The following is a 22,735-nucleotide window of genomic DNA, read 5'->3' on the forward strand; positions in this document are numbered from 1 at the left end:
TTAGACCAGTACAAGATACAACCAGCATTTCCACTTCTACAGAAACAGAAAATTAGCTGTGTGTGTGGTAGGTGACACTTGACGCTGATTTCACTTTTCGTGTCAGCATTCTTGTTATCCTCCCCCTCCCCTGTGCATTGTCAGGGCAAGTGCATTTCCCCTCTTGTCTGGGTTTAACTGTAACATCATTTCATGCGCCAGTGAAAGCTGTGACAAATAAAGAATCTTGCATCATTCTTCCATAGTTTTACACGCTCTGTTTGTGGAAACATTAGCACGTCAGAATCAACGTTTACTCATCTCCTGTTTAAAGAGTTCAGTCTTTAATATGCTTTTATCTGATATGGGGAACAACATCTTCAACCAAAAGGGAAATGACACAACTAACACCCCACCCAGGTGAAAGTGGTGTTTTTCTGAGTATGGAGGATTAAACTGAAAATTAAGATTGAAATTGTGTTTCTGAGAATCAGGAGCAGATTAAAAATGCTGCTCGAAAAATCGTGTAGTTGTGACGTAGAAACTGCAATGGGTGGGCCACGAAATCGCTGCTCTGTTCCGATGCATCCACTTGCATACAAACAGATCCATGTACATCTTCATTTTCCTCGTCTGAGCTGGTATGTGGCTCAGAACTGGATAGCTCCAAATTTGCTTGACATTTTTGTTACGCTGGTAATGTACGGCTGAGATTGTGAGGGGCTGTAAACAAAAGGATAATGGGAAATGTGGGTAGGCTTGAATTTCTAAAGAACTACTGCCGGTCTGCAGAAACCATGACCTTATGAAATGATACAGTTAACATTTTTTTTAAACATTTTGCCTAAAAGTTTTCTCAGGTCCCCTGCCGAACTTAGTCAGTGATGAAATGTCCAGCCGCTTTTCATCATTTAAATGCTGGTTAGCAGGATGGTGCCCAGACAATTCCCCATGCAGGAATAGTCGACCAGTTCCTAACTTTATTTTTGGCGCCTAAAGGCAAGTAAAAGGAGTGAGTAACAGAAACCTAAAAGTAATAGATACTAGTACTCTCAATAACAACTAGCAGAATTATTATTTAAGTAAATGTGGTTTATTAAAAATTAGATCAATTTCCTCAAAATCCCTCTTAGTCAATGAGTTCATTAATGATAACAAACTTAGTCTACTACCCGTGACAGAAACTTGGCTCCAACAGGAGGACAATGTTAGGCTGAATGAAGCAACCCCAACAATTGTCGTCTCAATGGGCTTCACACCAGTAATTGGATAATAAACATGAAATCATAATGAACACAAAGTTATAGAATTCAAAAGGTAATGGCTAAACTAAACTGAACAGACTAGGCTAAGATAACAATTGTTGTAAAATAGGGCTATACAAATAACATTGAATTTATTTTTTGAATTGCATTGAATTTAAATGGCATAGTCATGATTTTAAAGAGCAATGGAAACACTTTGAAAATAGATCAAAAGATGATTGGAGTAGGACTTTAAAGACATAATAAAATCATAAAAATGTAAACAAAATCATTCAGTGTGTAAAATTAAAATTGAGAGATTTCAAATGTGAATTAATTCATAACAGTTTCTTTAGACTGTTACAGGGTGAGTTTAGGTGTCTTCAGAAACAAACTTGCATGCTTTAAAAAAAAAAAATTAATAAAAAGGTTTTAAAATGTTCAGGAAGATAGCACAAGGGTTGATAGTAGTACAAAGCAGCCGTTTAAATTTGGACTCTATCATGTCATGCTATTGACCTCAGCATGTTCTCGTCAACTTGTTAACAAAACCAACTCAGTGGCCTTGCGGGAGACTGGAACGTCATGAGTTCAAATCCAGGCCAAAGACTACAAAAGAGTCTAAAAATGGGAACCAATGCCTCCCTGCTTGATGTTCAGCATTAAGGGGTTGGATTGGAAGGGTTAAACCACCAAATGGTTCTGTGTGGCTGTGTTTGCAGCTCTCTGATCCTGCAGGGGATTGGTCAAATTCAGAGAACACATTTCACGCACCCAGGTTTGTGACAGCTAATGGGACTTTAACTCATTTAACTTTGTGACTGACAGTTCCAGATCTTTCTTTCCCACTGAAGTACATGACTGAATAGCAGTTTTGAAACAATGAAACATTCTTTTCCAAAAGGACAAGTTCAAACAGCAGCACCGGTATTTAGAACGTTACAAACACTTTGAAGGGATCAGGTTTATGGTCAGCAGACAGAAAGAAAATAATAAAGACATCTGAGATGTATATTGTTGCTAAATGTATCAACACTTAACTGAAAACACAGGAATTATTGTCTGGAAGGCAAAACTGGTTAACCTTTAAACTCATTTATGAAACATTTCCCCTTAAAAAAAAACACATTTTGAAATGTGTACTTCAATGCTATCTCCTTTAAACATTACACATGGGTTAGCATTCCTAAAATCTCAATGCTACCCAAACACATAAAAGATCAAAGAATAAATCAACAACCTACTTTATAGTGAGAGTTTGTGGTTTTCACATATGAACTACTTTCAAAGGTTTGGCCTCACTAGTTCATTTAAATTGGTCATTGACTTCATCCTTCTGCCATAAGTGAACAGTTCCAAAGAAGACCAAAGAGACAAACAAAACTAAACCATTTCTGCTTTACTTGGAATTTAATAAGCATTCAATTTATTTTCAACAGCATTATCAGAGATACAGAAAGATTCACATTCAAAAACAGATACAAGACTGACTTAAAAAATAACAAAAACAAACAACAAATGTTTACTTCTTTAAGGTCGATCTCCTTTATGCTTCATCTCATTTTCTTGAGCTGACATGATCCATTTAAGTTCCTGTTTCATTTTAACTATTGCACAGTGTTTAAGTGTGTTTTAATGCTACATATTTGCTACAAATAATGTCTGTTTTTAGAAAATTAACAGACAAATTCCCAGTGCCAAAGCTTTGCATTTTTCTGTTCAAACACTTGCACTCCTTCTAGAGTTTTGTTTTACAGGTGTTAGAAAATCAGTCCCATTTTCTGTGCTCTTTAACAGTTTATGTAAACAACTGTCAAACATTTGCATGTGGTAAAAAAAAATCGAAAAAGACAGGTACAAGACTGTAAAATAGAAAATAAAAAAAGAAAACAATTAAATCCAAATTAAAAGTTATCCATTCAAGTGATTAAATCTGGAGTGGCTCGTGTTTGCAGGTCTTCAGCTTTTGAAGCAGGATTTTTTTTCTTCAAGCTTGGTTTTTGGCAGGTGCCTTCTGATGATTAAGTTGCCTCTCCAGAACAAACTGGACCAGCTTCTTCACCCAGGCGGACCGTGGGTTCAGGCAGACCTTCTCCCCAGTCACCAGGCCCGCTCTAAAACCAGGGATTTACAGCAGTTAAGGTAAAAGATGGACTTTTAAGAGAGTGATAATCCCAATGCCTTTTTTTTCTTTCTGGAAAATATTCAGCTTTTTGACAAAATGTCTTTTAAAAGCTAAACATTAAATTAATTTAAAAAAAAGAATACTGTATAACAATAAATTTAGAGGTTAAATATGTCAATGAAAAAACAAAACTACAACACCATCTAATAGTTTTTATTTACTTTATTCAAATGATGTTTTGGTGTGTTAGACTAAAACAACAACGAAAAAAAATCTTTGGGATGGAGTCTATCTTCATAAAACTTGGCAAAATATTAAGGAAAGAAAAAAAAAACTGATGTTAAATAATAAAAGCAACAATTAAACAGACAGTTGATCAATTCAGAGCAGTTTGTGTGTTGTTCTCTTACATGACTTCAGTCTCTGGACAGTGAGGTCCCTCAGTGACCAGCTTGATGCTCTTCAGGCTGTCAGGAGGAATAATCCTGGACTCCACTTTCAGACATTGACAACGTGTGTTATAGTCCCTGTTTATTGGTGGTATACCTGCAATACACATAGTTTTAATCAGAACACTTAATTATTGTTTGATATTAACATTCTGTTTATTGCCCTTGTCTTCGTATTAATCCTTGTGCTAACACCCCACAAAGTAGAAATTGATGGACTACATGGAAGCCTGAACTGTCCGACGCTAAGCAGAGGACCGTTACTCTCATGAAGTCTGTTCATTTCGGACAATAGATACTTCGAAGGGCATTTTCCCGTTTATACCATGGTCTCTTAAAAAAGAAATAAATATTCAATAAATTTTTAGTAGTTTATTCTTGTTATCGGCACTGACCAATAACAAGAATGCTGGCACTGACCTTGACTGCAGTGGCAAAGGAAAGTGATATAAATGCTGATTGGCATGATATGTTTAAAAAAGCTTCTATTCAGAGAGAAAATTCACCTCTTACTGCTTGTCTTTGTCCAGATGATGAAGCAAACGTTTGTTTTAAAGAAGCCAGCGCAATGATATAGAACATTCGGGCTATGTGACCGGAACTTCTTTGTAACCCTTGTGCTATCACTTTAACATTGGGATTTGGTCATCTAGACCCACTAGACAGTGCGCTGAACCATTTTTCTTCAATGATTTGTGAACTTCACTGGTGTCCATGGATTACATGAAATCTATCCACCTTTATCCACCTTCTTCATGGTAGGGAGAACATGTCAATGTAAGGGTGGGGTCATCTAAGATAGCACAAGGGTTAATGTGTACAATATCACTGTCCATGATCACTTTTTAATCCACACTCAGCATCGAGTGTGGACCATGGTATAAACAGGGTTAACTGCCTGCTCAACCAAATTATAATGCACATTTTGACAAACAAATTTTCAAATTCATTTATCATGTATGTTATTCATCCATTGCAACAAAAACAAAAACCCTTTTTTTTGGGATGGAGTTGTTAAAGAGGTAACAGCCAAAATTACTATTACTATTATTATTCATTTTGCTTTAATTTATTTGGAATTCAGAATCACCTTTTAAACTCTCCAGCTTCCTTCTTTGTACAAGTTCTAATTTATGAATTAAATAATGATTTTAGCACTTTCTACCAGCATGTTTTGTCAGGGTTGAGTAGACTTACGAAATGTTAAAAAACTTGGCACTTCTCTCTTTTCCCTCAGGTCATTTTCCTGTTCATCAGAAGTCAAGTTCTTTCAGTTTCACAGAAACAACTGTTTTATCCATTCCAGAGTTGTGTAATAAAGCAACACATAAGCCAAGTGTTTTCAATAAAGTCTGATCAACTCTCATGAGCAGAAACTTGCAGAAAGTTGTTGCTCTTGTCGTACAAAATTGTTTTTTTATACATTAATTACTTTGTTCATGATCACTTTAGGCCTTTTAGGGGGTTTCAATAATACAAATGGCTTATTAGGGGGCTTGTTCCTGAAAAGTCAGCATTTTTTAGTCAGAAAAGACAATAATTCAGCACATGCTTTCTACGTAGTTCTTTACTGCTGTGTCAACTTGTAACTGATAAATGTTGGGCCAAAACTCAGGTAAAAAAAGACAAAATATTGGTATTTTCAGTGGTTTTCTTAAGTGAAGTGTGCAGCTGAAAGGATCAACAAGAGATTAGCTCACCATCAATGAGGACAACCAGGGTCCCAAGCAGAAGCAGACTGTAGAGCTTCATCGCGATCAGTTGGCTCCTTGTCACAGAGGAAAAAATATGTGGATACTGTCAATGTGCCTTTGCTCTACAGTTTTTATACGTACAGTGATCATGTGCTTGTCATCGTTAAATTGGCTGTGGGAGATTTGAGGAAAAACAGTGCACGTGTGTGGTTTCACTGTGTTGTGTTCACATGTGCAGCAGAAGACAGTCATGAGACTGAAGGTTCAGGGAACAACTGGAGGCCCCGTCGAGGTTAAGATTTGGTGAGCCTGCGGTTAGCAGTGTCATAAACATGTCAGAGGGAATGAGGTTGTTTTGATAATCAGACAACAACTCTTTCAGTTCTGCATGTTGTTGCTTCGTAAAAGTGCTAGTGAGCTCACAAAACCATGAAAAATGATCAAAATTATCAGCAGATGCAGTTCTCCAAACAGTCGTTGTTTACTTGTGGTTTTAGTAATGATGTGGAATACTTTTGTCCCAAGGGGATTGTAGACAGTAAAAACATTGACATTCTGTCATTATTTTGAACTGCAGTGTTCTTTATACACTTTTCTTTGCAAATTTTCATACTCAAATATTCCAGCATTTAGCAGTTGCTTGCATCCAAAGTAACAAAGGTCGAACTCACAAATCTATACTGAGCCTTGTTAGAACACCTTTGTTTCACATAATCAGGGTTCTCCCAGGTCAGCGTTAACATTGCCCATAAAGACACAGACGCTGTTGTTTTGGTGTTCGTTTCAAATTCACCAATAAATGAAAACAAGGGCTTGTGGACACATTTTTATTGATGCAAAACATATGCCAGATGTTATAACTTTTTAAGTCCCACTCCAGTTATCTTTTGTTCTATTATAGAAGCGTTCTTAGTGGTCTTTTAATTATAAATATTTAATTTTAAGCCAAGATAATAAAACACAACAAAACTGGAACATCGTTTCTGCAGAGCACCAGTAGTTCATAAGAAATTCAATTCTGAGTTATTGGCAGGATTGTTGGTGTGGGGTAGGCCTTCTACACTTCCCATCAGCTTTATTTAAAAAGCACCTAAATTGCCCATAGATGCAAAGTGCTGTTCAATAACAGAGAATAAAACATGTAAATATTCAGATAAAAATAGATTAATAGTGTACAAGGAAATTGTACATTGCTAAAACAAAACATATCACAAACATTACATAAAAGAGAATAAATTGTAATGGTGCTATAAAAGAAAGAGAGGGAACCTCTCTATACCTCTATTAAAAGACAAATTTAAAAATTGGGTTTTAAGAGAAGACTTAAAAACAGGCAGTGATGTGGCCTCTCTAACATAAATTGGAAGATCGTTCCAGAGTTTTGGAGCTGCTGCAGTAAAAGCTCAGTTCCCTCTAAGTTTGAGTTTTGATTTCAGTAATTTAGAAGCAGCTGATCAGCTGATGTAAGAGGACGAGAGGGGACATGAGGCTGCAGCAGCTCAGAGATGGTACATGGATCTACAAGTGGATGCATCAGAATGGAGCGGAGTAGCGAGCTTGTGGCCCGCTGATTGTAGCACCTATATCACTACTATAATCTTTTTCAAAGAGCATCACTTTGCCTGATCCTAATTCCCAACAATTTGAATGAAGAAAAACTCAGAAATACTACTTAAAGCTTACTTTTCTTTATACATGTCCTTCATCAGAAAAATGCCACAAGAACACCAAAAACACCATTTTTATTGGAGTGGGTCTTAAAAATAGACATGTCAGTCTACCATGTTCTGCAGTCGGTGTCAGTGCTTTGCAGTGTTGTGCCCAGGCATGCAACACTTGATTGTGCTGAGCCCAGAGTGGTCACAGTATCTAAACTTTAGGGTTTAACATCTATTTGATTTGGTTCTCATGGAGCAACCTGGATTTTCAATGAAAAATCTAATTGAAAATTTTCTAAAAATCCATCAGGACAGACATTTTCTTTCTCAATACAACACAAATGTAGGAGTCCAAATTTGTAAACAACAACAGCACAAACCCAGATCAGATGTTGTTTATGCAAGTTTACCTAAAAGACAAACAGAGTTTCCACAAGCTGAGACAAATACACCTTTAACAGCATTAAAAAAAAGTTAGCAGAGGTATTGTTTTAATCAAGTGATAACTAGCTAACATTTGTTTGACAATATGTAAACAATCAAGTATTACAAGGCTTGTGATTTATGAGACAGAAGGCTGGGAGAGCAGACAGATGAAACCACATCTGTGTTTGCAGTGGTAAAAGCGGTCCAAAAGAAATATCCCTCATGATTTCAGCCACAGAGCTGACTAACTGTGACTCAGCAAATGATCAGAACCTGAAAACAAGATTTTGGAATTTTTTAGAATAAAAATGCCATAGAGAGATTTAGGTTCAGATAAGTTTAGTGGAATGTGGAATGCATATTGGATTTGTTGAGCCCAGGAAAAATATGTATGCTAATAAAAACAGAGAAGTTATATTTTCAATGCAATTTACAGGAAGAGGAGTATAAAATTGATAATTTACTTATTTGCAACTGTAAAAGGAAAGTAAAAAAACATTTTTAGTACCGTTATATTTTTTCTTCTATTGTAATTTACATTTGACATAAGTTTCTGCTGCCGTATTAGTTTTTACAGTTAAAGACCACCTTGGGTTTTCAAAAGTTAAAAATAGCTTAAAATATCCACCAAAAAGTATTACAAATTAGCCTCTCCAAAATGTAATTTTCTTTCTGTGTTTTTAAAAATAAAACTGTAAATGAACTGTTGTACTGTTGAAAAGGTTATAAGTCAGACAACTTTGTCAAAATCAAACTTTTAACTTTAAAATAGCTTTAAAATCAATTTTAGTTTGAATAATCATTTTAAGGGACATTGGTTGTTATTTTTAAGTACAATCTTTTGACTGAAGAAATTACAGTTTCTAAGTTAGTAAGTTTCAGCTGGGATAAAAAAACAAAAAACTTGATCAGGACATGATCTAAATCTAAACTAGGTGCTAAAACATTTAACTACTTACTGTGCATTTATGAAAAGGGAAACAAGAAAAATATGTTTCTAAATGGTTGTTCTTTTGAATGAATCAGTACCTATTTTGCAAGATGTCCCACTTACAAAGATGACTTTGGTCTATAATGTTCCTCATAGATAGACTTTAACTGTCAGAGACAGAATGTAAAATAGGAAGAAACCAGGAAATCACATTGTTTGATTTTTAAATAATTTATTTGGAAAACCAGAGTAGCAGGTATGGCAGAAAATAAGTAGCAGGTTTTCACTGTAACTGCTATTTTGGTTCATTCTTCCATGCAGATCTTCACTTTAATGTTTTGGGGCTGTTGCTGGAAAACGTGGAAGTTCAACTTCCTCCACAGATTCTCTATTGGATTAAGGTCCAGAGACTAGCTAGGCCACTGCAAAACATCCAGAATCACCATACATGGCCTTATTCAACATTTTCTTAACACAAGATCAGTCATCCTTTACTGAAAAGCAGCCCCAACTGTGATGTTTCCACTGTAACTCAGAATTCTTTCCTTCTAAACAAGGCAAGTGGTGTTTATACTAAAGATCTTATCTGATGACTCACCCAATCATCCTCTGGATCATTCAGGTGGTTTCTAGAGAACTTTTGACGAGTCTGGCCATGTTCTGGTTTAAGCAGGAGCACTGCAGAATTCAAATCTATGACCATGTAGTGTCTTACTATAGTAACCCTTGTTATTGTAGTCCTATACTGCCATATAAATTACAATCCACATCCTAAAGAAAACATTTGTGATCTACTTTTCAGTTTCTATTTTCTCTTTAGAATAAAGTCACTCAATACTCTAAATTATCTCTATTATTTTTCTTTTTAAGTGATTCAATTTTATCTCCCCAATTTTTAACCTGTGTGTCTTTCATTTAGTCGTAGTCCATTACATGAACACCTCCAAGACAAAAGAGAAAGTGATGGACTTTTAAAAATCGCAGAAATCCCTGTCTCCAGTCTGGAGAACACGGGCAGAAATTGAGCAGGTGCACACTTACAAATACCTGTGGATTTATCTGAACCACAAGCTTGAATGGTCCCTTAACACTGACATAGAGGTGCAGAGCTGTCTGTTCTTGCTAAGGAGATGGTCTTTTAATCCCTGCAGTAACATGCTCCAAATGCTGTATCAGACTGTAATAACAAGTGCCTTAATGTCTGCTGCGGCAGGCTAACAAGGACTGAAGGAAAGAGGACAGCCTGCTTAAAAGAACCAGTATTGTTCTTTGAAGAGAATTAAGCTCACTGGGGGCTGAGATAATGTGCTGTGGGGGCATAGACACACTCGGCTCAACAGATTCCTCTCACTGGTTTAGGCTATTTTGTATTATAACAAATATTTCACTGCTTTTGCTCTCTAACTTCTGCAATGACTAACTTTTCATTTCCTGCCTAACTGATGCACCAGGGGCAATTTAACCCTCACAATCAAATCCACATTCAAATGACAAGTTAACCCAATAGAGAAAGGGACAGCCTCAAAGAGAGGCCGTTTAGTTTTTGCCTGGAGAGGATTTTTCTCTAATTCATGTTAACCAACTGTTGCCAGAAACTCTCAAACATGTCTGAACTGAATCAACAATGTGATAGAGTTAGATATTTTGTCTGCCCTGGAAACTTTTTCATTAAGTTTTACATTCAAGATGGAAATTGCGAGATGTACTTTGTTCACTGAATTTCGAATCGACAAGTTGCAAGTTTAAATGTAAATCACTCGGTTTGGTTTTGTCTTAGCTATGGCTGTCCTTACTCGTGCCTGAAGGCTGTCTGCAAGCAAAAAAAGGGAAAACCTGTATGGGGCACACAGGTATGGGGCACGGAATATCTAGTTTGTAGACTGCTCTGTGAGCTCGTAGATGTTCATGCCGTGGCAAATATGTTGGGGTAAGTAAGGGTGAAGTAGGTGAAACGCAGGCATGTTGAACTCATTTTCATTTTTTCACCCCCCAATTCCTGTGCACTGCACATGGAGCCAGTTAGTGATGTTCAAGTGATAAGTATGCGTTCTTTGCCTTACTGTTGGAAATGAGAAAATTAGTCAGAGTGTACTTTGTGTAGGCATCCTACGGTCACTTACTTTTCACCTACACATCCTGTGCATTTGGCATTTGTGCGCGGTCAGTAAGGTACTGGTGCGCACATCTCATTAACGACTAGAGTGCAGGCAAAACCGCACTTTACCACAGCATCACCTGTATGTCAAAAGTGCTTATAACTTACAAGTACTTCATGAAACACTTTCTACATGCACAACAATTGCGCATTTCATTTTCATGAATTCACTTAAGGTGGCTGCATTAGCCACAAGGGTCAAGACACACCTGCGCTTACCCTAAGGTACCCATAATCTTTTTGTTTTTTCACTCTGATCATCTTTTGATCTATTGTAACAACGTTCCCAATGGTTTTTAAGAGAGAATGATATTTTTAGGTAAAATTGATAAAACTATGTCTGCAGGGCAGCAGGAGTTATCAGAAATTTGCCACTGAGTTGTGGGCTGGGCTATTGGCGCAGATAAAGACCTTGCTCATTTCCTTTTGTTTATACTCTCTCCTGCTAGCTTACAATCTCTACCAATCTCAATCTAACATTAGCGGTGCAAAAAAAAAAAAAAAAGGTGATCAATACTGGAGCTATCCAGCCGTACAGTTTTGAGCCAGATACCAGTTCGGACGAGGAAAACAGAGATGTACATGGATCTATTTGTCAAGTGGATGCATCAGAATGGAGCGCATGAAGGAGACTTTGCACCACTCATCGCAGGTTCTCAGTGGAAAAAACTGAGAGCTTTTTTTTAAAGAGCGTTCTTTTTCATCTGCTCCTGATTCATTACAATTTAAATAAAGAAATACTCAGAAATGCAGTTTAAGCTTACATTCTTATATTATTATTTTATATATGTCCTCCATTATGACCATGTTAAAACATGCCAAAAACACGATTTTCATTGTAGTGGCTCTTTAAGATGCTTTCTGTTTATGACCCTCCATCGATCCAGACAATCCAAAGGTCTGCAGCCCCCATGTCAACCCCCCCGTGCTTACTAAAGCATTCTATCTTGAAGAGTGTTAGTGTAAAAACATTTGCGCAATCACAAAGCAAATTATCGTAATTTTTTTCCGAAATAAACCTCTGATTTAAAAAAAATGCCCCTTCTCTCTTTTGGCATTAAAAAGAGTGAGGATGAAGATTGAAAGATTTGATTTATTACTAAAGATTTTTGGCACAAAAAATGGGAAGATAAGTGACAAATATTGCTCAACTGTGGGTGAGAAATTGCTTCAGGCCGTTTACCTGTAAAGTATTCACTGACACATGAGCTTTTGAAGTCAAAGTCAATCTTCCATGGAAAGTAGTTTTTTTTTTTTTTTCTGTGGTTTTAATCTCACCTTTTGCGGTCCTGACAGTCAAGATCAAACTTTGAGAATTGTTTTTCCAGCAGGGCAATGATACAAAGCTAAACCAGTTGAGTTTTGGCTCAATATGATGCCACGACTGAACTTTATGAAGAAGAAAATGGATGGTTGCAAGCTATTAGATAAACCTGGTTCAGATGCATTTTGCCTCAGAAAATATACAAGATCACACAGCAGGGATGTAAAAGACTGGTGGAGAAGAGGCCAATAAGATCACAAGGTCTGATCTCAAACTATGTTTATTTCATCAAGTAATGATGTCTGATGTATAAAGTGTCAATTTTTGCTCGTTCATTCATTTTCTCCCATTTTATCCCTTCAGGGGTCACAGGAATTTTAAATATTGTCATTTTATAAATGACAATATTTGTTTATTAGATTTAGAGGAAATGTTCTAAATAGCTAAATTATAATTTCAGAAAAACCAACAATCTTTTGTGAAGTTCTATCCAACAAAAGTGAGTTGGACCAATCAACTTAGTCCCTTTGAAAAAACAAATGAAACGGAAGTAATAAATGACCTAATGTGACCTTAATAATTTTGCACATCATTTGCAAGTCGCTTTGGATGAAAGCATCAGCTAACCTAATAAAGCTAAATGGTTTTGTGGAGCTTTCTTAACTTGGAAGAATTTTGTCACACACATGTGAAATCCCATTCATATGTACACAATTTTTGTCACTAAACGGTGGATGGTTGTCTTTACATGGTTATGGATAACTGGCAAGTTGTCCAAGGTTATACTACTCTTTGCTTGATTGACAGAAACATCTCCAGCATATTTCATTTGAATTAATTGTCTGGGCCAAGAGTGAAATAAACTGTAATCACCATGAGCAAGAAGAGGAAAGATGAAGGTGATAAAAACTGGAGGTTGGAGAGAAGGCCATGGCGAAAGGAGGAAAACATTAGGAGAACAAGGAAATCTATAGATGTCTGAGGAGATGTCCTCAGACATTAGAGGTAGCCTGACTTCCTGAACACAAAAATCCACTCACACAAAAAAAAACAGACAAATATCAAGAAAACCAGAAAAAGCAAGACAAACAAACAAAATTGATTAAACAAGGTGGAAACAAGGGAAGATTGAAATACTGGAGGAGGAATACAAAAACTGGTGAAAATTTTTCAAAAAAATTATCCAGACTGACTAAAACCACATAAGAACAGAGCAGGATGCATTTCAAATAAAAATTTAGTAGTAACGGATAATCAGGACAACCCAAATCCAGGAAAGAAGAGGCTAAGTGGAGTGAGGAGGAAAATAATTTGATTTAACAAAAAGCACCACTCCAAGTGGGAAGAAAACTTCAAACAAACTTAATACAGACCCATAGCTAAGCCAACCAAACAGAAAACCACTCTGTAACACAGAGCACAGAAACGGGAGCTTAAATAGAACACAAAAAAATTTAAAAAAGTATAGGCCGCTGTGAGCCACTGCAGGTACAGACAGGTGAAGGGCCGGAGCCCTCCAGGAGCCACAGCCAACCGGTATTAAAAAAAAACAAATGTAAAATAAAAATATCTAAACTCAGAAGCTGTCACACTCAATTCAACGAGCAGTCATGTTTGGAATGGTTATAGCCAAAAGGATTATTCTGAAGGAGTGGAAGGCTTCTACCTCCCCCAGTTTCTGTCAGTGGCTAAATGACATGGCGAGCTGTTTGTACCTTGAGGAAATCCGATACAAATTGACTGGTCAGCAGGATAAATTCACAAAGACTTGGGGACCTTTCATGGATCATATTAACCAGGCAAAAACCCAGCCTCTCATCTGATGATGACTGTTTACCTTTCTCTGCATTCTTAGGATGAATCCTTCTGTGTTGTTGCTGTATGTGGGTATTTATGCTGTATTTCTCATTTGTACACTGGCAGTGTTTGTGTTGTGTGTGTTTAAAACTTTGTTAAAAAAGCAATAAAAAAATATCTGTACCACATAAAGGCTCTTGCTTTTTTAAAATCCCCAATGAAATTTATTTGAGAGTTTTTAGGCATATCAGTCTTCAACCTTCACTAAATGATAAAAATGATAACATGACAGACAAAACAATTACCGGTACTGTTCAGCATTTTTTACATTTTATTACAAATCAATTGATTATAACACAAAAGTTCAAGTGCCTGCACTTTATGATTTCAGCCTTGAACACAGATGTGCAGTAGAAAATGCATAATTCATTTCTTACAAACAGAAAAATGTTACATATTTTAGCAAAATTGTTTGTTCGAAAATAGACTATTAAACTATTACTGGCTTCATAAATCACTTTAGCTGTATATTTATTTTAAAATGTTTTTTTCCATCGCTGACATTTTCAAAAGCTAGCTTTATTCATCTTCAAATGTTTTAGCTTAGTTTTTAAAGCATCTGTCAAAAACAGGCATTATGACCATGTTGGCACTGCTGTCGCTGCCGTTGTGGTCGTTGTCGACCCCATTGTTCTGACTTCAGCTTGTCTTTCACTTTTCCTGTAAAGAAAACACATCATGGTCAGCCATGTGAATAGCCAAATGCATACATAGTGTATTTTAAAGTAATCTGAATGATAATTTCTAACAAATATATTACCCAACTTCAATTTAAACCAGCATAGGTTAATTACCAAAACTTTCTAATTCTTTTTTATTTCCAATATAAAAGGAGTTATGTAGATCTGACTGCAGACTGCAGACCGTTACAAAAAGGATCTGTACCTTGATAAGCAAAGTAACTAGCAAATTCTTTTCATAGTTTGTTCAAGAAATGGTAAAGATCTGCCCCAAGACAAACATGTTTTCTCACTTACACTTTTATAGATTGCAGGACTGCTTTTGCAAATTTATGGGTGGGGTCCAGACACACTTTGACATTGTTTTTTAGTGTGACTCTGTAGTAAAAGAATAAAATATGTTACATGAAATAGGTCTACAATTTTCATAAATCTGTGGGTCTTTGTTTAACTTACATGATTTCCAGCTTGCTACAATATGGACGAGGCAGAAACTCCTGAACTTTTTTGATGAGAGAGGGCTGTACTGTCTTGGATGTCCGTAAACAATGGCATTTCAGAACTGAAAAATAATGAAAACAAGGAAAATAAGATGAATCCATACCCATATATATAAATGTAAACACATACATACATTTTCAGAAGATTTTTTTTGGGTGTTTCTGAGATAAAAAAATAATCTTGAAGATACTGTTAAAGATCAATTTTCACTCATACTTACAAACGACGTAAAAATACCTTTGTTTTTTTATACTTACTTGCTGAATTGCAAGCGACCCCACAGACCAAGAGAATGATGCTCTGAATGACAAGTTTCATCTTTGTGCACAATGACGGGAATATGCAATAATTACTGATAGTTATCTGGAGTCTATATCTTTGTGCAGCTGTTCTCCTTGAGCAGTTCTTCTCTCTCTAAACTCCAGTGTGAGGCAGGTTTTATACACTTGCCCTCATGCAGTTCAGGCCATGAGAAATTTCTTAAGAACTGATTAGAATAAACTGGAGTTTGGAGTATACCCAATTGTACTGCAAGCTCTTCCACAGAACTCCTGGAGCTCCTCCTTCCTTTTAAGGACTTCCTGTGAATCTGTGAATGGGTTCCTTTTTATATATCCGTACTGCCAATGCTAGAAATAATATTTGTGATGATCATTTTTTAAAGATTACTGCATAAATAACTGCCTGGTTCAGTGTCAACTAATTAAAATGACAACTTTATAATTTAATTTTAAATGGAAACGGTTCTTTACAGCAGCTTTCAGTTTCAGTTATGAGTCACACCAGACCTTAAACGACTCTAGAACTTCACGATATGGTCTATATTAGAAATCAGTTAAACTAATCCTAAAGAGAACTGAAATGATCCTGCTGGTTTAAAAGTTTATATTACACAGACATACTTTCCAATGACTTTTTTAATTTCCAGTAATTAAAAATAAAAGATCAAAGATAAAGATAACACCAGACCAGACATTGACCAATCAAAATATTATATGGTGTTCATTATATTAATCTCTGAAGAAAAATAGCTTTTTGCTATGAAAACGTGCACATTCACTTGTCATTAAGCACATTTTTAAGACCGTTTTTGGGCTTTACGTAAAAAAACGCGCTGCCATTGAACCTGGGTTGAAAGGTAAACCAGGTCAAACTTTGACCATTCAGGATTTCGTAGTGACCTATGGGTAGCGTCCCTTTTAATTCACAGAGATGCCAACCATTTGAAAGTTGAGCATGAAGGAGAAATGAATAAATCTTGTTTGTGGCCGGACAGAATTCTATGACTCCAAGTCTTTCATTCATTGACATGGAGCCCCTATAGCAGGGGCATCAGAATCCAGGCTTCGAGGGCTGGTGTCCAACATATTTTCCAACCAACCTGCCATTGAAGCTCCTTATTGGCCAAAACCTTCCAGGCAGGATTTCTGAAAAACCAGTAAGAGACTGGCCCTCAAAACCTGGAGTTTGACACCCCTGCTGTAAAGGGACATTTAAGTAAAAATGAAAAATTAGCACTGGTTTTCTGGTGCGCACTTGAAACTAACTACTGTGCACCAGTTAGTTTCGTTTGCGCACAAGACACCGTTTTTTGTTTTTTTTTACTTCTAGGTTCAGGTACAAACCAGAAACCAATGCTAATTATTTTTACTTTTATGTCTCTTTAGGGGCTCCGTTCATCTGAATAGAGCTGTGAAAAAAAAGTACTTTTAACTGTAGGTACATTCGCTAATATCACATGCCCAGTGTGAAAGTACTATGAGTCCTGATATAAGCAAAAGTGAAGAAAGAGAATCCGTGCATATTTTCAAAGCTAATTTCTGTCACGGAAATGAGGTGGAAACGAGGGAAGATTGTAATACTGGAGGAGGAATAGAAAAACTAATGGAAATAATTCAAAAAAATTATCCAGACTGACAAAACCACATAAGAAAACAACAGGAAGCATTTCAAATTAAAACTTGGTACATATGTAACAGAGAATCAGGACAACCCAAATGCAGGAAAGAAGAGGCTAAGTGGAGAGAGGAGGACAATAATTTAATTTAACAAAAAGCACCACTCCAAGTGGGAAGAAAACTTCAAACAAACATAACACAGACCCATAGCTAAGCCAAAACAGAAAACCACTCTGTAACACAGAGCACAGAAACAGGGGAGCTTAAATAGAACACAAAAAATAAAAAATAAAGTACAGGCCACTGTGAGCCACTGCAGGAACAGAAAGGTGAAGGGGCTGAGCCCTCCAGGAGCCACAGCTAACTTGCATTAAAATATCAAAGGACTTAGAACAGGAACTGTGACAACTTAAGCTTGCTGAACAATTTACAAATTAATTAAAGTGAAACCACAGAAAAGGCAGGTCCGTTCTAATTCAAAAGTTCTCTCTTTTTTCTTTAAGCTTTTGAATGGCGACCTTCCTGATTCCAGATGTGAAATAAAAATATCTGTACCACATAAAGGCTCTTGCTTTTTTAAAATCCCCAGTAACTGCTTAGCATTATTTAAGCTATGAAATGAAATTTATTTGGGAGCTTCTAGGCATATTAGTCTTTAACCTTCACTAAATGATAAAAATGGTAACATGACAGACAAAACAATTACTGTTAAGCATTTGTTACATTTATTACAAATCAATTGATTATAACACAAAATTTCAAGTGCCTGCACTTTATGATTTCAGCCTTTAACACAGATGTGCAGTAGAAAATGCATAATTCATTTCTTACAGAGAAATGTTACATATTTTAGCAAAATTGTTTGTTCGGAAATAGATTATTAAACTATTACTGGCTTCATAAATCACTATACATACATAAGCAGAGAGTAACTAAAAGCATATAAAATAGTCAGAGGAGAACATTCTATTATTCTTCATTCTTTGCAGTCTTCTGCAAGTACTGAAGTTCACTTTAGCTGAATATTTATTTTAAAATGTTTTTTTCCATCGCTGACATTTTCAAAAGCTAGCTTTATTCATCTTCAAATGTTTAAGTTTAGTTTTTAAAGCATCTATCAAAAACAGGCATTATGACCATGTTGGCACTGCTGTCGCTGCCGTTGTGGTCGTTGTCGACCCCATTGTTCTGACTTCAGCTTGTCTTTCACTTTTCCTGTAAAGAAAACACATCATGGTCAGCCATGTCAAAAGGCAAATGCTTACATAGTGTATTTTAAAGTAATCTGAATGATAATTTCTAACAAATATATTCCCCAGCTTCAATTTTAACCAGCATATGTCTATTAACAAAACTTTCTACTTCTTTTTTATTTCCAATATAAAAGGAGTGATGTAGATCTGCCTGCAGACTGCAGACCTTTACAAAAAGGATCTGTACCTTGATAAGCAAAGTAACTAGCAAATTCTTTTCATAGTTTGTTCAAGAAATGGTAAAGATCTGCCCCAAGACAAACATGTTTTCTCACTTACACTTTTATAGATTGCAGGACTGCTTTTGCAAATTTATGGGTGGGGTCCAGACACACTTTGACATTGTTTTTCAGTGTGACTCTGTAGTAAAAGAATAAAATATGTTACATGAAATAGGTCTACAATTTTCATAAATCTGTGGGTCTTTGTTTAACTTACATGATTTCCAGCTTGCTACAATATGGACGAGGCGGAATCTCCTGAACTTTTTTGATGAGAGAGGGCTGTACTGTCTTGGATGTCCGTAAACACTGGCATTTCAGAACTAAAAAATAATTAAAACAAGGATAATAAGATTGAATCCATACCCATGCAAACACATACATACATTTTCAGAAGATTTTTTTTGTATTTCTGAGATAAAAAAATAATCTGGAAGATACTGTTAAAGATTCAATTTCAGTCATACTTACAAACAACGTAAAAATACCTTTGATTTTTGATACTTACTTGCTGAATTGCAAACGACCCCACAGACCAAGAGAATGATGCTCTGAATGACAAGTTTCATCTTTGTGGACAATGACGGGAATATGCAATAATTACTTATAGTTATCTGGAGTCTATATCTTTGTGCAGCTGTTCTCCTTGAGCAGTTCTCCTCTCTCTAAACTCAAGTGTGAGGCAGGTTTTATACACTTGCCCTCATGCAGTTCAGGCCATGAGAAATTTCTTAAGAACAGATTAGAATAAACTGGAGTTTGGAGTATACCCAATTGTACTGCAAACTCTTCCACAGAACTCCTGGAGCTCCTCTTTCCTTTTAAGGACTTCCTGTGGATCTGTGAATGGGTTCCTTTTTATATATCCGTACTGCCAATGCTAGAAATAATATTTGTGATGATCATTTTTTAAAGATTACTTCATAAATAACTGCCTGGATCAGTGTCAACTGATTCAAATGACAACTTTATAATTTAATTTTTTAATGGAAACGGTTCTTTACGGCAGCTTTCAGTTTCAGTTATGAGTCACACCAGACCTTAAACGACTCTAGAACTTCATGATATGGTCTATATTAGAAATCTGTTAAACTAATCCTAAAGAGAACTGAAATGATCCTGCTGGTTTAAAAGTTTATATTACACAGACATACTTTTAAATGACTTTTTTAATTTCCAGTAATAAAAAAAAGATCAAAGATAAAGATAACACCAGACCAGACATTGACCAATCAAAAATATTTTAAGGTGTTCATTACATTAATCTCTGAAGAAAAATATCACAAGCCCAGTTTACCATGGGTCTGATATCAGCAAAAGTAAAGAAAGAGAATCTGTGCATATTTTTAAAGCTAATTTATGTCACAGATAATTCAGCGTTTAAAAAATAGAATTTTTTTTATTAAAAGTACAAAATCAACAACTAACTGGAGTTTGTTTTATTTGGACATCTTTTTTCTCATCAGAAGGATTTCTTGTGCGGTGTACAGTTGTGTTTGGTGCTGATTTTATGACATTTGAATAATGGTTTAAAACATTTAAATTGTTGGTCTACAAAATCAAGGAATCAACACAAAACTCAATGTCTATAAAGTTTAATTTATTTCTGTACAGCAGCTTTTTGTCTTCATCATAATTTTGATTTGAACTGAAATGAAAGCTGTTTTAAAGCACATGGAGCAGCAAACAACTAATTAAAACTTATCTTGAAAAGTTATGTTCAAAAGTACTAATGTATTAAATAAAATGATTGAAAATTTGTGGAAAAAAAGTAAGACACAAATGTTTCTCCCTTAAAAGAATTACAATAAATTAGACCTACAGTATGTAGATGTATTGTCCCACTGATGTAAAAAAAATTCTACGTATTTTAAAAACATTGTGCAGTTTGGATGCAGCAAAAGCAGATTACATGGAAAGACAATTATTCATCTGGACTTTGGAAAGGAGAAAATAACAGAGTGGTGCAGCTGTAAGTTTTTCAACACTTTAATGTCAAGGCATTATGTCACTTTGATGTCACTTATGTCAAGTGCCTGCACCTTGTACTCAAAAACATTTTCAAAAATTATACATACATGAATAGGACGTTTATATACATAATTTGATAAATACACACAATATATATCCTTGTAGAATTAAGGCAGGAGTGCATGAGAATAAATTACATTACATATAATACAACAGTTTATTTATAACAGTCAACTTCAAAAAAGTATGAGAGAAACACACCATCATTTATCACACAAACCAATGTGTTCAATGTTGTGTCATTTTTACACAGCTGTGTTCTGTGACAGAATTTTTCCCAAGCTGCCTTAAAAAAATGCTTTTTTTTTACTGACAAAAATTCCAGCAGCTTTGATCTCATTGCTCTTTTCAACCATGTTGGCGCTACTGATGCTGTGGCTGCTGTTGCCGTCGTTGGTTGGCTGCAGAATTTCTTTCAGTCTGCCTGCAAAAGAAAAAACATTTTTTTTCCACAAGTGTTGAAGCTAAATGAGTGTCTGAAATGTTCAATTAATGTAGGAGATATGAAAAAAAGAGCAGATTAAAAATGTAAATTACTCTTCATCTTTTGCAATAATGGTTTGATGTACAGGATCAAAGATGTGCACTTCATTAGAGCTCTTTCTCACTGAATTCACACTCAGGGTCAAGGCATAGTTCCCTGTTCCCTGTCCTCTTCAGCTCAATAGTGTGCAAGACTTTGAGAGTCCCTTTATCTACTCTCTCATGTAGCTGCAGGTCAAGTTCAACTCATTAAAAGACATGTTTGGCATCTTTTCAATCTAGAACCCTCTTTCCAAAGAATTTCCACTAGCCTTTTTCCTTTTAAGGACATCTGTTTGAACTGAATTACCTGTGGGTTTTGCTTTTTTTTATTGATGCTGGGCTTGCACTGAAGTAACACTCCAGTGGCAACAAAATGTAAACTATAAATCTTTCTAACTGGAACAAAAAAGATATTTCTCAACAGTATCCCAAAGTCATGAATCACACAGGAACTGAAACTGGTAATCAGTAAAAGTCAGTCTAGTGAAAATAAACATTTGCACTTATCAGTCAGTTTGTAGAAACGTTTTCCTTTTTACTACTAACTAACTAAAAATAAATAGGGAAACTGTTTCCATGATGTTCGGCACTCAGTATGCATCCAAGAAAGAGAGAGGGATATGTATCATCCATTTACATTGTATTTGCATTGGTATTTAAAAAAAGAACTTTTAAGTTTACCTTGGAAAAAGGCTGCAGATGAAAGTTTCATAAAAAAAAAAAAAAAAACCCAGATAAGATCAAACTCTTAATTTCTTTTAAAAATGGTAACAAGTGAAAACACCCATGAAGCTGTGACTGATTTTTTTTAAACAGCTATGCATGTTTGCGTTTCTATTTTTACTCGCATTTTCTTATCTTTTATAACAGATTGATGTCTGATATTACAAGTTATTGCTCATTTTTCATATTAGTCATTGAAATATTCTATATTTGCAACAGTGTAAACAAAAATGAAGGACAAGTTTAGATTTATTTTGCCATGTGTGCTGTTTGAATGAGAATATAATGTACAAATCTGCAGATTTAAGTGTCATCAAGTTGAGTCAAAGTCCTCTTTACTTCCATGTTTCCAATTTTTCCATTTAATTGCTCAATTTGAGTTAGCTAACGAAACTCCAGTCTTATGGACGTGTCAGGCTAACTCAAAAATATTAAGATGCAGCTTGAAGTTGCTTTATTAAAATTCATTAGCTCTTTCTTAGTTGTATCTGACAGATACAGACAAACATCTATATTTGTCTGTAGGACAACTACAGTGAAGACCCGCTGTCCAAAGATTTTTTCACAAGTGGCCTTTTTAATCTGTAAAAAATATTAAAACGTGATCATTTTCTTCATGAAGATCAAAATAGAGCAAAAACAGAATTTAAACCTGTTCTTCAGCTACAAAGAACTTGTAACCAATTTGTGCGATTTCAACTTTCACAACTTGGCCGTTGAGCAGCAGGAGAACAAGTTAGTCCAAATGTCTTAAGTCAACAAGTACTAATTATTGCAGCTTCCAGTAAGTTTGACAGTTTACAAATGGAATACAATCTTTTAGCAGTTATAATCCAACAGCTCTGCACAAAAACCTTGATTAAGCCTCTAAATACTCCAATTTCTCATCTTTTTTGCTTTTTTACCCTTTATTAAAAATGTGATCATCTTCTGTTCTTATTGGTGAAGTGTCAGCAACCTTTACAATTCTAAACGGTCTAAATTGAAAGCAATTATACAAATATTATGAGATTCAGAGCTGCTAATATATTTAAAACAACTCCTGATAACGTCAATGAATTTTATAGAATTCCTTAGAATGAGAGCTGTACTGAAACCTGAAATTGTTGCTAAAACTCAGC

General features: G+C 35.5%; 1 protein-coding gene and 1 long non-coding RNA gene across 2 annotated transcripts; both read right to left on the reverse strand.

Annotated features, from left to right (window-relative positions):
• Positions 1-2,614: 2,614 nt before the first annotated feature.
• cxcl19 (chemokine (C-X-C motif) ligand 19) lies at positions 2,615-5,652 on the reverse strand. The gene is made up of 3 exons (XM_004079853.4): positions 5,498-5,652; positions 3,759-3,894; positions 2,615-3,337 (listed from the first exon to the last, which is right to left on the reverse strand). Exons 1-3 carry the CDS (start codon positions 5,547-5,549, stop codon positions 3,211-3,213), a joined length of 315 nt encoding a protein of 104 aa, XP_004079901.1. The 5' UTR covers positions 5,550-5,652; the 3' UTR covers positions 2,615-3,210.
• An 11,911-nt stretch (positions 5,653-17,563) lies between these two features.
• Positions 17,564-18,982, reverse strand: LOC105356436 (uncharacterized). Its single transcript, XR_002872012.2, has 4 exons — positions 18,844-18,982; positions 18,553-18,658; positions 18,394-18,474; positions 17,564-18,076 (listed from the first exon to the last, which is right to left on the reverse strand). It is a non-coding gene; the product is annotated as an uncharacterized LOC105356436 (long non-coding RNA).
• Between the last annotated feature and the right edge of the window lie 3,753 nt (positions 18,983-22,735).

Source organism: Oryzias latipes, chromosome 18, assembly GCF_053564925.1.
Source record: "Oryzias latipes strain Hd-rR chromosome 18, Olatipes_Hd-rR_3.1".
NCBI lineage: Eukaryota > Metazoa > Chordata > Actinopteri > Beloniformes > Adrianichthyidae > Oryzias > Oryzias latipes.

What these genes read in the sequence shown, in the direction of transcription:
- cxcl19 (XM_004079853.4), bottom strand. Translation starts at nt 5,549, where the DNA reads ATGAAGCTCTACAGTCTGCTTCTGCTTGGGACCCTGGTTGTCCTCATT. An exon ending in CCTGGTTGTCCTCATTGATG is followed by an intron (nt 3,895 to 5,497) that starts GTGAGCTAATCT and finishes TGTGTATTGCAG; the next exon opens with GTATACCACCAATAAACAGG. An exon ending in TGTCCAGAGACTGAAGTCAT is followed by an intron (nt 3,338 to 3,758) that starts GTAAGAGAACAA and finishes CCCTGGTTTTAG; the next exon opens with AGCGGGCCTGGTGACTGGGG.